Source organism: Eublepharis macularius, chromosome 7, assembly GCF_028583425.1.
Source record: "Eublepharis macularius isolate TG4126 chromosome 7, MPM_Emac_v1.0, whole genome shotgun sequence".
Taxonomy (NCBI): Eukaryota; Metazoa; Chordata; class Lepidosauria; order Squamata; family Eublepharidae; genus Eublepharis; species Eublepharis macularius.
Genome location: NC_072796.1, coordinates 89927674 through 89949797, shown reverse-complemented (window position 1 = coordinate 89949797; position 22124 = coordinate 89927674). Strand labels below are relative to the sequence as shown.

Genomic DNA, 22124 nt, shown 5'->3' with positions numbered 1-22124 from the left:
CTTCCAGCTCTGATCTCTTTGCCCCTGCCTTCAGAGATGAGGTGGTCAGCAACTAGAGACAAGGCATGTTCTGTGGTGGCACCTTGCCTTTGGAACAGCCTCCCCCTTGCCTGGTGCCTACTTTACTTTCTTTTAGGCACAAGGCTAAAACATACTTTTTACCTAGGCTTTTAATTGAGGGGGTTATTTTATCAGCTTTTTAATGGTCTGCTTCTGTTTTACTATCAGTTTTACAGGTAAGTTTTATGCTGTTTATGTTCAATGGTTTGTTTTTAATGGCTTTCTAAAAATATTGTAATGTGGCTTTAATTGTAAGCTGCCTCAAGCAGGACTCTGAAGAGGGAGCAGAGAAATATCCCAAGTAAATAAATAAACAGAAGGCAATTAGCTCCAGCCCTATCCCTTTTTTCCCCATCTCTAGGTATGTTTAACATAGAAATTAAGTACTGCCTCCATATCTTTCAATCATTCTCTTTCATTGGGTAGGTTCTCTCTGTTTTTCCCTACCCCCCCCCCACTCTTATTCCCAGGTATGGCATGCTCTCGTACAGTGAGATCTTTGTAGGGAATTTTCCATAACTCATTTTCTTAATGCAGGTTCTCATTAAAGAGAGGCGAAGGTAGTATACATAATAGTTGAGTTAAACATATTAAAAGAGAAAGTGTGTTTCTTTCCTTTCCTTTTCTTTTCTGTATCAAACCGCCTTAAAAGGCAGTGTAGGTAATTGTTTTACTGAATTAATTCTTTAAAATTCATTTTAAATCAGAACCACATGTATAAATGCACTAAATGAACTTTCAGTTCTTAATTGAAGACCCAGCAAGGCTGTAATAGACTGAACAAATTACAAACAAAATGTCATTGTTTACATTAGTGTAACTGAATTCATGGATGCAGCCAAAGACCTTAATAAATCATGTCTGTGCTAAAACTGGGACTGAAAGCTCACTCAAGAAGTACTGCACAAAGTTTGCCTCCCTTTGTAACACCCCTGAGGTCTGTTGAGCCATTTCAGGAATGTGCTTGCCCCAGTATATGCAAATTTTGATGACCATGTTTACTTAAATCTTGTACTTGGTCGTTGTAACAGAAGACAGGTCTACATACCTAGGGAACTAAGGCAAAATGATCAGATAAGACGTGGAATGGAGCTGTTGAAGTGCTATAACATATGCTTTCTTTCAGGCTGCATAATTTGTTCTCTGTAATATTCGCTACAACAGTTCAGCTCAATAGCAACACCTCATTATTTTATCCCTCAGTATTTATTCCTATGTTTGACGCCTCATGAAATTACTGTTAATGTGTTTATATAAGGCCAGATCTGACACAAGTGGGAAGGATTTAATTTCCCACTCAGTCTTTCCTGCTGATGTGTCCTCTTTCCCCTGGTAGAAGTGGCAAGTGTAAATAGTTAATTTGCTTCAATTATGAGCCTGTCCTGCTAAATTAGAAGCAGCAGGGATATGAAGAGCTAGAATTATACTTCTGAGGCAGCTGACAAATCCTCTGAGCCCACAAAATCAAATCATTTACTCCTCACTGGTGCTCAAACACCCACTAAACAAATGCTGCAGCATATTCTGTATCATCAGATGGAAACTCCAGTTGTATCTGCCATTATTTAAGGAATCTGAAGACCTGTGTTACTGTCAAAATTTCTGTTGCTGCTAGCATTTTCTGTACCAGCTTTCAAAGGTTTGTAACTTGGCCATAAATATGCCTAATATTGTGTGAACATATACAACGTGTTTCCAAGGTCTGTTTTAACAGTTTATCATATTAATGGATAATATAAAGTGGGAACTCTGTTGCTGATCCTCTACTACATTTACTATAATTTTGGCTGGCATTTTACAAAGATATGATAGGACTTCATTTTATTGCTATTGAATAGGCATTCCTTTCCTCCTATATAACCTATTTTGGGATCAACTGTGCCCCAGAAAATCCATTTATGAGGCCTTCTCAGCAAGAAGGCATCATATGTACTTATATTCACAATGGCCCATAAGATTTCTACATTATCCACACATCTAGCTAAATTAATTATGAAAAACTCCTTTTAAGATGTGAAAGAATAACTGAAACTCAGTTTCTTTGAGTACCAGTAGGGATCACATTCCCCCGGTGAGGGCAGGGATGCCCCACTTTCACCCTTCACCCCCTGCCATCACTTACCTGGCCGGGGGGAGGAGGTGCAGGAACGGCTCTTCTGGGCATGCTCCCAGGGTGGCGCAATGATGTTCACTTCATGGGAGTAACGTCATTGCCCTGACAGTGCTCCCATGCTTTGCAGCCAGCCGATTTGCAGCAGGGGCGATCAGGCCCATTTGAGGCCCAAATCAGCCCACAGTGAAGTGCGCACATGAGAAGTACGATGGGACCACTGTAAAGGTAAGCACTGGGTCCCCCCTCTCCCGCCCCCCACTGGGAGGGTAAGGGGACCTGGTAACTCTAAGTACAAAACATCTACCGTACATACACAGGTTTTCTGTTCTGTTGTTCTAAGGCTTAGTAACGTCAAATGTATTTATTATATCCTCCCTTTTTATTTCAAAGAAAAAAAAACATGACTGTCATGGAAATATACAGATTGGTAAAAGCACAAAACTAGAAGAGGCCTTGCTTTCTCTCTTTCCTCTTCCACAGAGTGGTTAGCTGCTGAAGGAGAAATCAACATTTGAGTAATATTTGAGTCAGGCAGACTACTGGAAAGGGCCTGTAGGAGGACTAGCTGCAATACAATGTAATTTAAGATATCGAAGAAATGATTCAACTGCACATAAGAAATTAGTTTCTGTCTGCCAGGGATAGGCAGCATAGATTTTAAAGAGAAAATTGTTGAGTTTGAACATCTATAGAACTTCTTATGGAGAAGACCAAGGTAATATATAGTAAAGAGAGCACATTGCTCTATGAACATTGCCTACCTGCTTGCTTCCTGCCACCAACTCATGTTCTTCCACTTGACAGAAATTAACAAAGCCATCTGTAATGGATTGCCTTTTCCTTTCTAAAGCTTACATTTTAATATAACGAACATGTCATATTTCTTTAAAACTAATCTTGCTTAATAACATAAAATTTAAAAGTTCTTTTGTGGCCCGGGAAGAATCCATTCGTATCATTTCTGTTTTAATTTTTAAAACAAACTTGATTTGAATGTTGGCATTGTGGATTGATTATAAAAGTCCAAAACTGAATATACAGGCTATATGTCTTGGCTGCTAACCTAAGTTGATTTTCAATACAGAAATAGTTATACTAATTAGTTTTAGACATTTCGATCCATCGTTTTCCACAGCTGCATAGGTTGCTGTGCTTAATTAACAGAAACATATAGAAGCTGGTAAAATATATCTATTGATAGTATAGTGCTAGTCTGTATATTTAAATTATAAGCCATCCAGAGGCTTCTATGTAAGTATTGTTCCAACTAGGCACTCCAAGACTGAAGATGATTTGCAATATTCCACAATTATAATCCATATTTATTTTCTAATATTTCTATCAAACATAGAGCTTCAGTTTTTTTGCAGCAGATACAAATGAAGTTTATAATTTAGACAGAAATTTTAGGTATTTTTATGTGATGGCTCTTGTATTTTGCTACAACCAAACACTGACATTCAAAAACGTAGATTTTTACAGATCTCATGATCAGAATTTCATCAAAAAGCACATTGTTGCTTTCGTGCTTGCATACTGCTGTGCCTATTGTTCCAAAGTTATTTATTTAGTTATTTAAAACATTTGTACATTGCTTTTCCACCCAAATAGGATCCCCAAGGTGGAGAACATTAAAAATATTTAAAACATTTAAATCAATTTTCATTCAAAACAACATTTTAGATAATATAAAAATAATTCAATAAACACATGCACAAACAACACCAAGAACAGGGATGAGGGCCAAAAACCATTATTGGGAGTTATGCCAAACAAAACAAAAAATTCTTCACCCACTGGCAGAAGACAGCAATAGAGGGGGACAGGTGAATCTCCCCGGGGAGGGAGTTCCAAAGTTTTTGCACCACAATCAACAAGACTCTATCTCAGCTTGCTACCCATCTAGCCTCAGATATTGGAGGCACTTGAAGCAGGGCCTCCAAAGATAACTAGACTGAATGGATGGGTTCATATGGGAGAAGGTCCATAAGATATGATGGCCCCAAGCTATATAGGTACTCTATCTTCCTTATCTATTTCACCACAAACCAGACTTTGTTGTCTGAGACTTGCTTCAGTTTCTCTTAAAGCAACAAAAAGGTTCTGGATCTGCATCTTTCTTTCCTACATCTATTTTTTAAATGCTGTCATTCTAGTAAGAACCATTTTTTTTCCTACACTGACATCTTCCAGTTGTGTTTAAGCTACACTTAAGCAAATATCCTACAGAGGGGCATATGAAGTCTCTCTACAAGCTTAACAAGACAACTGTAAGTGAGGAAAGAGCTTTTCCAGAAAAGTAGAATTTTTATAGGAGAGATTTATGGTTTGTGTCTTTGTGGAGAAGTTGGCATTGAAAACATTTTGATCCTCAAACAGTCCTCTTTGACAGTATTCTTCTCATAATCTTTCCATTCATAGTTTTAGCACTTATTCTCTGGAAGGAACTTTGAAATTATAATAAAACATTTTGGCATTGCTGTTCTGGTGAGATAATTTCCAGAAGTTTTCTTAGGAGCTTGGGATTCACTCAGTCACTGGAAGGGAAATTGAAATGGTTAAGGTACCTGCATAACAACATTGAAATTTGGTACATATCCTGATGACTATGCATGTCTGACAATGGGATATTTTTAGACTGCCACCTTTGGAACACTTTCCTGAGAATATGCTCTATTGAATAAAATGGTATTCACTTTTAAGAAGATCTGCTTAGGATTGCTCCCTCAGTTCTTTCTCACTCTACATATGAACTGTGTCTTAGAGAGTACCCAAGCAAAAAGCAAGGCAGCTGCAAAGTTTGGTGTAGTGGTTAAGAGCGCGGGACTCTAATCTGGAGGTTTGATTCCCCACTCTTCCACTTGAAGCAAGCTGGGTGACCTTGGGTCAGTCACAGCTTCTAGGAGCTCTCTCAGCCCCACCCACCTCACAAGGTGTTTATTGTGGGGATAATAATAACATGCTTTGTAAGCTGCTCTTAGTGGGCATTAAGTTGTCCTGAAGGGCGATATATAAATCGAATGTTACTATGTTATTATTATTAATGATGAAACAGAAAAAGTAGCCATGAAACTTCCAAAGCAGTTTCCTGCATTGACATCCAGGAATACTCCTAGGTAGCAAGAGATCCACACAGAGATATGCACACATGTTGAGTCCCACTTACTGTCATCCCACATTGCCCCCTTCAGCAAGCTGGCTGAGGGGATGAGGAGTCATTGGTTGGCAGGCAGGTCAATGCCCTATGCAGCACCAAGGGTCAATAAGCTGTAAATGAATAAAGTTGTGGCCCTTTTAATTCCAATGTCTGCTGTCACCTTGCCTTCATCCCTTGCCCCATTGACAATGGGCCCATGAAATAAAAAGAGTCATCATGGAAATTCTAAAACAGTTTCAGAGGGGAGAATTTGCAGTGACAGCCAGGAATTTGTCTGAAATTGGTATATGCTAGTCATTTTGCTTTATATATATTTTAATAACTGAGGAGGGGTTCTAGCAGCATCCAAGAATGTATATCTATTTTACAGTATCCAGAATATACTTATGTATATGTACATATTGCCATACTGTAGTAGTTATTAGTCTTTACCAAGAATTATTTCAGCATTGTTGAAATGTGCCTAATATTTTAATACAATTATGAAAGAGCAGAGGAACCAGATTAATTGTAGTCCTTGGTGGATATTGTCTTGATATTGCAAACAACAGCAAAGAAATAATCATTACAAATTCTATTGCACCTTTTAAAATTGCATGGATGAGCTAAAAACAAAATTTAAGCATAAAAACAAACTTTTTAAAAATAAGTTGTATACTGATCCATCACAATGATTACAATTGTACCAGAAGCAATAATGTTCCATCCTTTAATGTTTTTGGGATAGGAATTCTACATGCTAGAAAAATATTATTTCTGTGTCAGGGCTCACCGCCGCCCCTGCTGGGCAGGGCGCCACACCATCCAGCCCTGGCATCAAATGGGGGCCAGGGATTCTGCGGGACCCTGCTCTGTGGAAGGAGGGTGGTATACCTCACCTAGACTCCCTCTCAATCCACTCGCTGGCCCCCTCAACCTGTGCCGCTCACCCTCTTTGATCTCTGCCATCAGTTCCTCCTTCGACTCTCCTCTGGGTCTTTGCTCTCGCACTACTCCACTCCTCCTTCACTCCATAACTCCTACTCAAACCATCACCCCAGGGCTCTTCCCAGCCATCCTTTATAGGGCCTCCTTTCTCCGCCCCGCCCTCCTTCTAGCCTTGTTCTGGGCTGCACCAAATAGTTGCAGCTGGGGTAGCTGATCTGGCTCCATTGACCAGCAACAGCTGTGTCTTGTTGCCTGGCTGTCAAGCCTCCCTGACTCTGCTGATTGCCAAAGGCAGACCCAGCTGTGGCCCCTTGGCTGGCTGCCCAGCTCCTTCTCCAGAATGTCTGTGGCAGCTCCACCTGGAGTTGCTTGGCTCCTGGTACTCCCTGAGCCTGGCTATTGCCTTCTAGCTGGTGTATAGGCTGGGGCGTGGCACTGAGCTGTTGGGGCTGCTTCTCATCAGGTAAGGGCTCTGCTTGGGCAGCTGCTGGGTCCCTATTTCCACTGCCCTTGCCTTCCCCCTCTACTTTGCCCAGCCTCCTGCCTTCTCCCTGGAGTGTGGGGGTAGCTGGCCTCGCCCTGCCCCTTCTAGCCCCCTGGGGCCTTGGACCTTTGCCCCTTTTCCCTGGCATAGGCAGGTTCTGGCTCTGATGGCTGGCCAGGGCAGCAGGGCTGCTGTCTCCCGGCTGTCTCCCATTGCTTTCTCCCGGCGAGGCCAGGGGCTGTGCCTCAGACCCCGGACACTGTTCCCCAGGTTTTTTATATGTTATCAGCGTGCATTTATGCTGTGTTCTCTAGGAGACCACTAAGCCACAAAACCAGCCCTGGACCACTGATTTTTTAAAGATGTTGTACATCTAAAAATCAAATGTAGTAATGTAAATGTAGTAAAGTAATGTAGATTGTTTATATAGCTGACATTTTGTGTGTCATTTTTTTGGAACTGAGTACTTTTAATAGAGCAGAAACACAATTGTCACCTGTCCTTGCCAACACTCTAGATATAAATGTAGCAGTAGAGCCAGAGGTTTCAAGTAAAGGAATAATGTATTTCATATCTTTTCTTAAATGAAATGTATGTATTTTAGGATGAAAAGAAACCATGTTGCTACTGTGTGACTTTTATAAGAGCCCATGATATGTTGAATGTGTGTGTTTAATAGATCTGTGAAAAATTCAACACATTGTAGAGCCATTTCATAAATCCTCCATCAAACAGCCAGCTCACTACTTCATGCACATATAATATAGAGACCGCTTAAAGTATATGTAATACACCCACATTTGGTGGTAGAATATGCCATCAAGTCATACCTGACTTATGGCAACTTCTGTTGGTGTTTTCAAGGCACGAGACTAACACAAGTGATTTACCATTGCCTGCCTTTGCAACCCTAGTCTGCATTGGCAGTCTCCTAACCAAGGTCAACCCTCTTAGCTTCTGAGATCTGACAAGATCGGGCTTGCCTAGAGATCTAGATCAGCGCACACCCACATTTAATGTACAGTAAAGTGACTGGGGTATGAGTTGGAGATACAATAAAATAAGGAATGAAATATTCTGTGATCACATCATAAGCTTCAATGTATTTGCCATTTGTTACAGCCTACTCCACAATGGAAGTCCTAGTGATGTTATATAAAATCTTGCCTCTGGATCTGAGAAAGAGGAGGGTCTTTTATCAGTCCTAGCAGAGAGGAATCAAGCGTGAAGAGTTGGGAAATTGAGTCCTAACAGAGAGCAGTTTTACACTGGCAGGGGAACTTGGGAAAAGTTGGCAAGGAAGTTCAGGACGTAAGAGCAGACACCCATTCGGGCCAAAGAAAGGGGATAGACCTTCTAAGGAGAGGAGATTTTCCCTTCCCAGTCAAACAGGGAGGAAGTTCTGGGCAGTGAAGAGATCCCTGGTCGGGTGTGGTTGAAAACTGCCTGTGGAGATCTTCAGATTCAATTAACAACTGAAGGAAAGAGCTGGTGTGTGAAGAGAAGGGGATTGGGGTACTGGAAAGTGGGCTTTCCTAACTCCAGAAGAGAAAGGGAATACTAGAAGAATGTGTCATAGAGTGCTTGGGGGAAAACAAGGGAACCAAAGCCTCAAAACAGAAGTCTCTAAGTATTTGTAAAGAGTTTAAGAACTGAAATCTATGCATGTTATTATTTTACTTCAGAGAGATATATGTTGAATTACCTCATAAATTTTCAACCCTTGATTTTCACCTGATTTTCACCCTCTAGAATAATTTCTTATTTATTTATTCCATTAGATTTATAATCCGCTCTCCCCGCAAATGTGTCAGAGCAGATAACAACTAAAATACATAGGGATAAAACAATGGTAATATAAATAATTAAAATCAACAATAATATATATTATTAAAATTTCATCCTCAACACAGCACACGTATTGCACAACCCGTCCACAGCCAGCAAACCCATGGGACAGGGTGGTCAGCTATCAGATGATCAACAGAGGCCAGGGGGCATACACTCCCCTTGGCAGGAAGCCAGTTGGAGAGCTTGCCCGCCTCAATGACCATACGCCTGGCAGAACATCTCCATCTTACAGGCCCGGTGGAATGATAACAAGTCCTGCTGTGCCTGAATCTCCACATAGATGCACCAGATTGGTGCCAGGGCTGAAAAGGCTCTGGTTGTGGTCGAGGCAAGGTGAACTTCCTTGGGGCCAGAGATCACCAGTAGATGTTTATCTGCTGAGCGGGGCACCCTCCTGGGAACATACAGCAAGAGACGATACTGCAGATATGCCAGTACCAGTCCGCTAAGAGCCTTAAAGCTTAAGATCAAAACCTTTAATCTGATCTGGAACTCCACTAGGAGCCAGTGCAGCTGGTGCAGGACAGCTGTATGTGTGACCAGAACGGTCAAAACATGTGCCGCTGCATTCTAGACCAGATGCAAGTTGTGGAGCAGGCCTGGAAGTTAGTTAGTTATTGAATTTTAAAAAACACCTCTGGTGCCATTTCTGTTGTTTAAGGATGAGGAAACACATAAAAGCACAATCTTTTCCTGGGTCTTCTATCTAGGAGCTGCATGAGCTACTCCTCAGTAGTTGTTGAGCGACCGGTAGCTCATGAACAACCTGTTGCATGGGCATGGTTTTATTTACTTACTTCAGTAGAGACTCAAGATGGATTTCAGAGTTATTATGCAATGAAAAATGCAATAAAACTGTATTACACAATTTAAAGAACAATGAAATAGAAATTGTATATTATGTTGCAACTGGAGAATGCTGAAATAAAGACAGTATAATACATCCAGTAAAAAATGCAGTATAAAAGAGGGGGAGGAGTAGGGGGGATGGTTTTCACACATTTCACAAACAATTAAATTGAAACATTACTATCTAAATAAAAAAATGTCCTCCCTGCACAATTCCATCTTACTATATCTCTATTTCCTTTATGAAAACACCCTATTGGACAGCTCTGTTTTTTTCATTTACAGAACAATAGAAGTATGGGGACCTTTGTGGCCTCATCAAGAAGGTCATTCCAACAGGGGCTATAACAAAGAACGCTTGAATATGGCCATAACAAAGAATGTTTGAATATGGGCCATTGTTGTTTATTACTCCTTTGCAGAGTTTCACTTTCAAGAGGCTTTGAACAGATGAGTGAAGCGGTCTCAATCCTATAGATATGTAAAACCGAGGCCCTAAAGGACTTTGTAGGTAATAATAACCACCTTGAATTAACCCAGGAACTAAAATCCAATGGAGTGACTGCACAATAAATGTAATGTGCATACTTTGCGTAGCTTTCAATAGTAAATGAGTGTGGTGTTCAGCACCAGCTGGAGTGTCCCAAGATGTCTTCAAGGGCAGACTTATCTAGAGTATATTACAATGCTCTAGCCTCGAGGTTAACATGACATGGATCCATGTGACCTGATGAGCTGGACCAAGGTATGGAGCCATGGCCTGGGCTAAGCTAAGTGAAGATGTAAAAAAGCAGAGGGGGTTGCAGTAGAATTAACTTGCTTCCCCTGTGATAATTCTGGTAACACAGTAACGCCAAAATTCTTAACTGAGCTAGCAAGGGTCAGCTGAACCTCATCAAATGGAGAAAGCACAATACCTTCCAAGACCTGAACTTTCTCAACAACCATCACCTCTGTTTTGTCAGGATTCAGTTTCAACTAGTTTAACCACAGCAGCTGGACATTGTCTCAAGACAGCAACATTGGCATCAAGTGGTTTTGGCACAGAAATGTAGAATGAGTATCATTAACATATTAATGGCACCCAACTCCAAACTTTTTCCCTCTAAGTAGGCATTCTCACACGGATAAATAGTGTTTGAATATATGCCAGCTACTGTTCTCTTAAATAAATTTAAGCATCTGCAGTTGATACATGAGAGAACTATATAATATTTGGCAGCTGCTGAAAGCATAGGTGGGACACTCAGTCTCTTGCAAGTACAGCCACTGTGGTGTAGTGGTTAGATTATTAGACTAGGAGACTTGACAGGTTCAAATTCCCACTCTGCCATGGAAGTTTGCCAGGTGACCTTGGGCTAGTTGCACACTTTTAGCCTAACCTACCTCAAAGAGTTGTTGTAAGGATAAAATGGAAGAAAGAAGAACTGTTCTGGGTCCCCACTGGGGAGAAAGGCAGGATATAAATGAAGTAAATAAAATAAAGCAGTTATTTTATGTACTATGAAGAATTTAGTTGCCACCCGTGTCATTTTTCCAGCTACCTGTAACTGTAGTCCATGGGCATGCTCTTATTCAGACATAACAGTTACCCGCAAAACCACAAATCTTTACTAGATTGCTTCACCTGTTAGGGGGAAGGATGTGAGCAGCCTGAGGAGGCTCTTTCACATGGGGAAAACCATACAATGATGATTAAATCTGAAGTGCATCGGTGTGTTAAGGAATCATGGCTTCAGTTTTGGGAAATCAGGAGTGCAGGTTTGAATCAGTGTTTAAAGGATGCTTAATATTATATAACAATTTGTTTCCAAACATTGAAAAATCTTATTTAACTTTTAAAAAATCATGTTTTCCTGTTCTTTTCAGTCATTGATATTTATCCTATGAGGGTGCTTGACTTTACTAATAATATTCTCCTGCTGTATTAACTTACAAGATTCATGCTAGTTTTCATGCAACATCATTTTAAAGTAAGATGGAAACGGTTTAGTAGTGCTTAGTGCCAAATACAATGTGTAGCTGAATGGGAAATAACTGCACGAGATCTGTATGATAGGGTATAGCAATAATGCTTGCATACAACACTGAATAGACCAACCAGTAATTGGTCTTATGACCTGAGAAAGGGCAGGAATCTGTGGTCTTTTATCTGTAGTGGGTTCTATTTTTAAAAAATGAAACAACAGTTATGCAGATGTATTCAAATGGAGAGTGAAATTTGCATTTTTGCCTGTTCTTCCAGGTCAGGCAAATTTAATTTTAGCTGCTAGAGAAGAAACTGTCAACTAACGGATGTTTAATTTCCTTGAAACAAACAATACATTTTTAGCAATAACCACAATCAACTCAGAAATGTAACTTGTTATAAATTCATTCTGAAACAAAATGAGCTCAGTTTTGTAATCTGAAGAAATTGCAAAAGAATGCTCACATGCCGTTGCACAGCTAGAGCCAATCTATTATTTTTATTCCTCTCTCAATATTCGCAGCTTTAGCATCCTAGGATGCCTGTTTCTCTGTTATGATCTTATGTTTCCCTGGGATACAAAATCTTTAATCCTTTTAAGCAACCTCTGGGTTTTCCCAGCAGAGATCAGAAAGACCTGCATGCTATTGAAAACACAACTTTGAAGGAATAAAGAACATTTCATGAAAATAACATGGCACCACTTGTCACAAATAATTCTGCAGTTTGAAAATATACTTGGAAGTTGTATGTGGATGCTCTAAGATACAATTGCCCTAATTTAACTTTGGAATATGAAAGTCAAGAGAGATCGGTTTTAAAGATGTAGAAGAGCTCCTTACCATCCTTGCCTTATTTCAAGAAGTGAGTCACACTACAAATTATTAGCTTGGAAAGATCTAGCATGATGGCTCCTGTGACTCAACTAGATGTTGGTTTGTAAGGAAGAAGTGAGCCAGAGGTAGAAACAAAAAGCTATTTCTCACTTTGACAAGTGGTGGAGGTCAAAATACACTTTATGGTTTGACCAACTTTGGAGAGTTGTTTTACAGAGCCGTCACAGGTAGGCCTAGCACCTGCACACATACAAGCTTAACATGCATTGGTTCCATAAGAACATAAGAAGAGCCCTGTGAGCCTGTCACTATGGAGGGCCAACAACAGGGCATAGAGGTTGAGTCCTTCCTCTGAAGTTTTCTCCTGGCACTGGTATTCAGAGGTTCACTGACTGTGAATGTGAAGGGTCCCTTTAGTCATCACAGCTAGTAGCCACTGATAGACCTATCCTCCATGACGGTCTAATCTCCTTTTAAAGCTATCTATGCCTGTGGCTATCACCACATCCTCTGGCCATGAATTCCACATCTTAATCACTCATTGTGCCCTTTCACCATCCTAAATCTACTGCCCATCAGTTTCATTGGATGCCCTCAAATACTGGTGTTTTGGGAAAGGGACAAAACATCTTTTTGTCCATCCTCTCTAATCCATGCATAATTTTATAAATATCATGTCCCCCCTTAGTCGTTTTTTTCTAAACTGAAAAGTCCCACACTCTTCAACCTTTCTTCACAGGTGTTCCAGTCATCTTGGTTGCCCTCTTCTTTACTTTGTCCAGCTCTGCAATGTCCTTTTGAAGATATGGTGACCAGAACCGTGCACAGTATTCCAAATGAGGCCACACTATAGATCCCTACAGGAACATTATAATATTGACCATTTTATTTTCAGTTCCTTTCCTAACAATCCCCGGCATAGAATTTCCCATGACTGATAACATTTGTTACTGTATAATTTAACAGTGAAACCTTAAAAGACTAACAACATTTATTCCAGCAAAACCTTTCATAAGTCACTGCTCCCTTTATCAGATGCATGAGGTAGACATTGCTTATACTTAAAATTACAAAGAACAGAAAAGTTACAGAGGCCATATTGGGGTAACCATATGTAAAAGAAGTTTTCTGGTCTTTTTATTTTTCAACAGATTTTTTTCATTTCTAAAAATTGTTTCATAAAGTTAAAACAATGAATGGGTGACTACATCTATCCAACAATGAATGGGTTGTCTGAAACAATTACTCTTTAGGAATTAAAAATTCTGTGGAAAAATAAAAACACCAGAAAACTTCCTACCCCACATATCTGCCCTTTACAGATGGTTACCTCAATATGGCCTCTGTAACTTTTCTAACTAGATCTGTTTATTATTAGGCACATTTGGCAATTTAGAGGTTATAATTAATGTTTTTAAGATGATTATTCATAGGAATTGTGTGAGAGAGTACATGTATGTTTTATAGATTTGTAAACCTGGCAGGGGGGAATAAAACCACAAGAACATATAATAATTCAAACTGAAAAATTAAATGATGAATTCATTTGATTGGATATATGGGTTAACTTAAAGTTAAACTGTCCTCTCATAGTGGAAGGGATTATTGTTACCACCAATCTGATATGGAACTAAGAAGTAGTACAAGTAATGCTGTGGAGAATAACAGTGAAACAGATGCCCAGTGAGTTCCATGGAAGAGAGTTAAATTCTGTTGAAATATGTGAGTAGACAATCACCTGTGTGGTATATTATACACAGTTCTTTGGGTGTACTAAAATTAGTATGTCCACAATTTTCAGCACTTTTTTCTTATTTTGAAACAATATAAGGTGCAAGATGAATCACATGTCCAAATATATTGTAATCCACATGGCCTTCATGTATTGTGGTCACTGCACAGAGCCTCCAACATGCAGAAAATATTTCTATGCAGCTAAGTATAAATCTGGGCATTGCAAGAACCAGCTTAGGGAAAAAAGTTGGTCCTTTCTAAATTATTCTAGTTGGTCCTATCTAATGATTCTAAAATACGCATATAATAGTACTTCTAAAAATGTGATTACTTTGGTCAATGGGTTGATTATTTCCCCCATCCACTGACCAGCTGTCTTTCAATCAGTTATACCAATACTGCCATAACTGCCATTGTTTTGTACCTTTTCACTGTTGTCCTGCTTGTTCAGTCAAAAATAAGTTTGTAAATAAAGGAGAAAAGACAAGTATGGTATTACTATGAGTATATAGCAGATTTTATTTTAAAGCAAAACAAACATGCCTGCTGACTTTATGCTCTTCCTTGTCTTTTAGGTATACAAAAAGAAAACTGAAGCTGCTAAGAAGGAATATCTGAAGCAGTTAGCCGCTTACAGGGCAAGTCTTGTATCCAAGGTAACCCATGATATATATTTTGTGACAGGGTATAACTGTTCTGGCCTTTTCTTCTTCTTTTTTTTGGTTCAGCTTTGTAATGTGAAATTATTGTTATTAACTCAAATTCTGAAGTTAATTCTGTGAACTGCTTCACAATGCATACAGCTGTTCTTTAATCTCTAGATGTTTAGTCTATTCCCTTTACTATGCAGTCTTTCCACAGATTGGAAATATAAGCAGTTTTACAAATAAAACAGTCACAGTTGACAAATCCTTGTCTGCTAATGGACAGTGATCACTAGCTGATGCTTAGCATTCTGTTTTCACCAGTGCATCATGCTCATCCCCATGACATATTGATTTACCTTTTTTATGTGTGACAAATGCAGTATTGGGACAACATACAATCTCTGTAGCTTAGCATCATTCATATGAAATAAAATCCATAGTGAATAGCCAACTAGAATTCAGGATATTGACTTATCGAGGGATTCAGTAGGCTCATGTTATCAGCATGAATTTACAGTGTTGTACTCTTCACATGACTGAACAAAGCAAGATGGCAGTATAGTAGCAGTTTTATTTAACCTATACATTGCTCAGTAGATTTTTGCTTATGTGAAACAGAGCCCAACTGTTTTTATTGTAGATCTCCTTGCAACATTTTAATGTATCTTTACATGTGGTTATTAATGCAATACTTATGAGCACTGTTGTGCTGGCACAGCAGACGTTTGAGAATCTGATATTTATTCAACAGTAGTCTGAAATGAGAAATAGTCTCATAGTCTTAAACATGCTATCTCAATATAATAAAAGTTTGATTTTTTTGTTCGAATAACCAGTAGTAAATAAAGTGACTAGTTGTAATGATTTTAAGTAAATGTGTGTATGTGTCTTTAAATGCTTGGTGTAGTATAGATGAAGAGTGGGGGTGAAAGAGAGGGATGAGTTAGTGATATGATTGGTCGATGTCTGAGAGTGTGGGCGGAGTGAATGCAGTTTGAGACTTAGAGCAGAACTACAAGTGACAAAAGCCACAGGTTGGACACTTGTCAGCTTCCCTCAAGTTTTGATGGGAAATGTAGGCAGCTTGGCGGAATGTTGGACAAGTGACAGCTGAAAAGTCCATTGGACAGCAGTCAGAGAGCCAAGCTGCAAGACTAGGATGCCTACATTTCCCATCAAAACTTGAGGGAAGCTGACAAGTGTCCAACCTGTGCCTTTTGTCACTTGTAGTTCCGCTCTGAGAGCGGAGAAAAAAGATTCAGTCAGGGCAAGAGAGGCAAGCTGTGTGCAGCCTGAGTATTTTTAAGCATTTCTGAGAAAAATATTGAGTCAGGAGAAAGCAGGCAAGCTGTGTGCAGCCTGAGCTTGTTTATGTTGTCTGTGAGAAATATAACCTGTGTGGAAAGATGAACTGTTGTGTTTGTGAAAGAACATTCAGTCAGGGAAAAGCAGGCAAACTGTGTGTGCACCTGAGAAAAAGTCTTACTTGTAATTGAGAGAGAAATTACTATCAAAAGCAAGGCAAACTGTGTGTAAAGCCTGAAAGAAGATTTGTGTGATTGGGTTTAATAAAGTAACTTTAAGAATTGAGAATTACTCTTTTGAAACCATCAAGTTTTAGAAATAATATGAAACTGATACACTTCTTATAAAAATAAACGTTTACTTTGTTTTTTTTAATCCCTGAGTCACTCCAAAACCCCTTTCCTTTCCTCAGGGCCACATAGTACCACAAAAAAGCCTGACTCTTGGACATGTTACTAAAAGGAGAAATTTAAGTTATTCTGGAATTTAATTCTTGGTGACAGCAATCTTCCAAGAGGGGGCAAGAATAAAAGGCTTAAAGACCAAACCTACCCAAGAGAAAGGAGTCGTAACACTAGTGTTTGACTCTTCACACTCTTGCCTCGCTCCTGATCTTTTCAGAAATGAAAGCTCATCTATTTGGCCCATTGTTACTGGTTTCATTATGTATCTGTAACATTGGGCTCAGATTTCTCTCCGATGTAAATTGTTCACATTTGAAAAAGAGTTCTGATTGGAAGAAAGCACCTGTGAAAATACTGATCTCATTGTACGCAAACTACACAAACTGTGTATGGCTTGCCAAAGCTGGCGAGCCATACACATACACATACAGTTCCCAAGCCCACCAGAGGCAGAGTATTGTCGCCTATGTGTTATGTCAGTCTGCGTTCTGGCTCAAATGACGCACACGACACCTTTCTTGGGTTAGAAAATGGCCACAACTTTATTGATTACAGCTTGATGGAGCATTGGCCTGGCATCTGGGCTCGGATCCCCGTTGGCATTGGAGGGTCATCCTGCCGACCGATGCATCCTCCGCCAGCCCCGTGCTGGCCCACCGTAGCAAGTGTCATCCACCGCCAGCACATGCCAGTTGGTCTTTTCCCAATCCATCGGGGTGAGCAGACTCATGGCCCACTCACCGTATGGGATCCGGCACAGTGCCACAAAACCGCCAAACCCATAAAGTTGTGACAGTCCTCCTTCCAGTCCATGGAAGCAGTGAGTGGGAGGGAAACGTGCTGCTCCTGCTGACGCTTCTAGGAGGAATGGCATCGACCACAAGGCAGGACTGGAAGTGGGCTGGGTGCTCCACTCCATCCTGGCTGACCCGCCTTGACTGCATCCTTCACAACGGCAACAACCCAGCCTGCCGGTGAGTCAGCGAGCTTCTCTTCACTCCAGAAAGACCCCCCTTGGCCCGTGCACTATGAGACCAGTGATTCCCCCTGCACTCAGCAGGCTAGAGAGCCTAGGGAGGCTGCCTCACAGGCAAGCCACACACACAAACACACACGGATCCCTAGCCTGCCTGAGGGCTGAGCCTTGATAATCTAATTTGTGTTTGTTGCTCTCTCTGATCCGAATTGCTGTGATTGTAAGCAGACGGATCTATATTAACAGTTGGGTTTCAGATCCAGAAACCTTTAGACTGCATTTGTATAGATAGACTGTGGCACACGATGGATGGCCTGAGTGCCCCCTTGGAGCTGGGGGGAGGGAAGGAGAGGAAACAAACAAACCAGTCATCAGGCAGGGGGTGGGTCTAGGGTAGGTGAATGAAAGGCCAGTGTTAATGTTCTTGCATTTAAGAAAGTAACTAGCATTCATTTAATTCATGCAAACCCCGCGATATTGTTGGGATGACCTCTGAAGGTATCGGCTGCTGTATATGAGAAAAACATCTGAAACACTACAGAGCCAGACAGGGAGCAAATACCCCTTCTATAAAAGATCTCTGTTTGGGGTTGAGGATACAAAAATACATTAGTCTCTGTTAAATCTACTGGTATGTTTGCAGAGTGTTTGTCAATGTCTTTCACTCTTCTTCAGTCGTAGAATTACTAAAATTAATTAGGCTATAGTCAAGCTACTTTGATGTATGTGGAAATAGATATATAAAGTAAAAATTGCATTACAAAGCATTTATATAATGCTATTCAGATTATGATATTATTTGTGGTACTCTAAGACTTTTGCATTGCCCTTAGTGGAACTTTTTATTACTTTTGCAGGCTATAAGGCATTATTTAAAATGCTGTGAATTGCAGTTTTATTTTTGAAAAAAGAGCTTATTGTGGCAATTTTTTTGTGCAAGCTGACAGTAGGATTTGTTACTTTACCTGTTGAGTAGGTATTTATTTAATACAGGCAATACTAGCAGCTAGGTTTATAAAATCAATCTAGAGCTATTTCAAAAATAAGTTGTCGTGTTTAGTTCAAACTGTGCCCTTATCAACATGCACTAAAAGGTAATGCCAGAGAAGTAGTCAGTTAAATATTTAGGCATCACTAATATTCCTTTCGAAAAGCAATTATATTTTTCAAAGAACAACTTAGCAAAGAATCCAAATATGCTTCCCCCCCACCCCAAGTTATCTGCTGTCAGGTCTCTTTGGGGGAGCCACTAGTCTATCCATATAGGTTTACTGCTTTAAAATGTACAGTTATTCCTTTTCATTTTAGTTGGGAGGATCTTCTGCATATTTGTAGAGCTATCCTTATTAAAAAGTGAAAATGTATCCTTACACCAAACCCTTAAACTAAGCACACATATTTTATAAAATTAAGAAAGGTAGAGGTTGTCTCCCGAAGAGCAAACTAGCAGGTTATTGTTTTACAATTTTAAACTGCAGTAAGAAATCTAAACGCGTCATCTCTAGAACCAATAAAAACATACATGATAGAAAAGCAGAACAAGGTTTAATGAAAAGTGAAGAGGCCGGAGCTCAGCCAAGGGCAACAAAATGGAAGAACTGGAGATGAATCGGAGACATTGTTGGAGGATTATATTTTAGAACGACTAGATTTTAGCAGATATAAGAAACATTTCTCCAAACTGTCTCCATTCTTTCACTTCTGTTGCCTTTCTCTGATCTTGTTCCTTCATTTTCCTGCTGAGTACCTGTCCCCATCTTACTCCTCGTCCTTCACTTCCTGCTTTTCTCTTGATCCATACTACTGCTCCTTACCCTGGACTGTCATGAGAAATTACACAGCTTCTCATTGCAGGAAAAAATAATATATGATCCAAACTATCCTCCGTGTTTTAAAGAATAGAGAGCAGCATACTTATAACTCTTACTGGATGAACATTTTTCTTCAGCCTGTAACTACAGAGTGCATCCTAAGAATCTACTGAACAATGCCAAGTCCCTGCTTCTTTGCTTTAGAAAGTATAAAATCTTTCTTGCCCTCAGAGTGGGGGAAAATGGAATCCTATCAATATGTTCCACTTTTCTTTCATGCTACTGATGTAGCAGGAATAAAAAACAATGTTTTATATCTCTTGCCTTATTACTTTTTCAAGTGTTTTGTTTTTCTGTGTGTTCGCACACTAGTATGCCACTCTGGGTGCAAGTATACATATTACATACATATAAAGAACTGAATTCCCTTTTATCATTTCCATTTAATTTTGCTCAGTTTACTGGAGAAAATACATTTTTGTTGCCATCATTACTACAGCTTGACTTGAGCAAATGAAGTTATCATCTTTTTCATTGTATATCATTGCACATAATGAACCAATTTCTGTAATGTGCATATTGGCTGATTGGTGGTGATGGTGCATACATCAAAAGGAATACAAATGGTTCTTCACAGGCTCCAGTGACCTCAGAGTGCCTGGAGTAACATTAAACTTATTTTGACTTTAAACGGAGCAAATGTGACATGAGGGTTATAAAATAAAGGCATATACGCATCTTCTAACCCTTGTTTTGATTTAGTGCCGTCTTCATTCAGAGGAACATTTTACCATTTCTTTCTCTGACATGTTTCACCTTTCACTAGTTATTCATTCATCTTTTCCCTAAAAGATGAATTTTTATTCAGGTTCATATCCCCTGGCAAGCCCTTGGGAGTTAATCTCTTACTCTTTGCTGCATTTATGTGAGCATCTCTAGTTAACAAGTCAGTGAGGAGGAGATATGTGGAGAGAACTGAGCAGATAAATGACAACAATGTCATGTGAAAATTATTTGTGAAGATATTTTTAAATCAATCTATTGGGATAAGTTCTTAGAATTTATGAGACTTTGGTAGGGTTCCCAGTCCCCCAGTGGGGGCGGGGGATTCCCCACTCACAACTTCTGCCATCCCGCTGCCTCTTACCTGGTCAGTGGGATGGGAGGTGCATGGAATGGGCCTGGGAGCTCTGGAGCACACTCTTGTGCCCAACAGAGCCTTTGTTGTTGAGCCAGGAATTACATCCTGGCATAACAATGAAGGTTCTGAAGCGTGCACACATGGTAAGTTCCCCCCACATGTGCCCCCCCTGTTTGGACCCCGGGGACCTGGCAACCTTAGACTTTGGCCTTCTGTAAGGTAGAAGTCAAATTAACAAAATCTTGGGAAATTGCACATTCTCAACTCCACGGTCAGAGACAGGTCAGTCACCATCAACTGGGAACTCAGTTCTAGCCAGACCTCTATCCATTCTTGGCTGCAGCTAATGCAGAAAGGGTAGCCAAACTATCAATGTTGGTACAAGCAAAGTTTAAAGTTTTTGAAACATTTTACTTTATAAATTAAGGTTACTGGGAAAGAGGGTCAAGACAGGGAGGTTCCCCCTCCCCTACTTTTCATAATCTTAAAACAATGAAATTGATTGGCAGTAGAGTCAGGCTAAACAAAATAGTACTTATTCATTTAATGAAATCCTAAACAGAGTTACTCCAATCTAAGCATGTTGATTTCGGTGGGGTTTGATTGGAGTAACTCTGCTTAAGGTTGTGCTGTATATCTCTCTTATAAAATGGCCACTAACTTTAAAAGGAGATTAAACAAATCCATTATTATCAGTAACCCTTAGCCATGATAGCTAATTAGATCTTCCAGGGTCAGCAGCAGCGGTACCTCTAAATGGAGGAGTCTACAGAACATATACCTTCACACCCTTCCTGGAAACATTTGACTGAACACAGCTGAAAACGGGCTTCTGAACAGGTTTAATCCATTTGGTCAGATCCAGCAGATTTCTTTTTATGATTACTAGCTGGAGAGTGTTAACTGGAGTGTGTTAACGTGTAAATGGGTTTTGAGGTCATTAGGATTTTTTTGTTTTTAACAAAATGTATCTTCCTGAGTATTGATATAATTTTGTTTTCATTGGAAAGTTCGTTAAGAAAGTGTTAGCTTTGAAAGTTCTATTGATTTTCCTTTGCTTGTTATAGGTTAACAGTTGCGCATCAAAGTTTAATTCTTTAAGCATTTTTTTATTTTTCAAAATAACTTATTTATGGACATGCTCCATATGCCATGTACAGCATTAGAATGTCCCCACACCATGAGCTGTTGCTTTAATCACAAGGTGCTTCTCCATGCCAGCATCAGCCAGGTGTGGTGCTCTAGTTTAGATATGCTGCTTACTGTTGGACTTACACATGGTGCATAGAACTTGCTTACAGTACAGACTGCCAGTTTCTATATGAAGCCTGTGCCATTTAATCCCCCTCCCAAATCTGTGAAATAGAGTTTTTGTGGTTGTAGATGTAGTGTGGTTGTAGATGAAATCTATTTCAGGTGTTCAGTTTTGTGTTAAAAACTACACAACCCACACATATTATGATATAGCCATAGAATGTCCACATGTTCTTCCTGTTCAAGTTAAACATTTGTTAACATATTTCTAAACAAAACAACCCACCTATAGACACAGCACTGTCCTGACAAGAAGTGTGAGAATATGTAAATATTAGCATATGAGACTTCTAATGTTCAAAAGATTACTAAAATAACAAATGCTTGTTGTTCATTGTCCATAAAAATAGTATATACAAATTATTTTTTTTTCCAATGACCAAATGTTAGCATTTTGAGCCTTGAAGAAAATGCTTGCCCAGGATTTGCTGGTCCCTTCTTCTTTAACCAATCAACACTTTTCTAGGAACAAGCTCCCCTGCCTCTCAGTCTAACTTACCTTTTTCCCACTTCAGAAGCGGGAAAAAGAGTAGGAAATAAGTGATA

At 39.7% G+C, this 22124-nt stretch overlaps 1 protein-coding gene across 1 annotated transcript in view; it reads left to right on the top strand.

Annotated features, from left to right (window-relative positions):
- Window positions 1-22124, top strand: part of TOX (thymocyte selection associated high mobility group box) — a 360299-nt gene that overhangs the window by 325365 nt on the left and 12810 nt on the right. The window contains exon 6 of the mRNA XM_054984302.1: window positions 14556-14636. Coding sequence (XP_054840277.1) covers window positions 14556-14636 — 81 coding nt within the window. The remainder of the gene's footprint in view (window positions 1-14555; window positions 14637-22124) is intronic.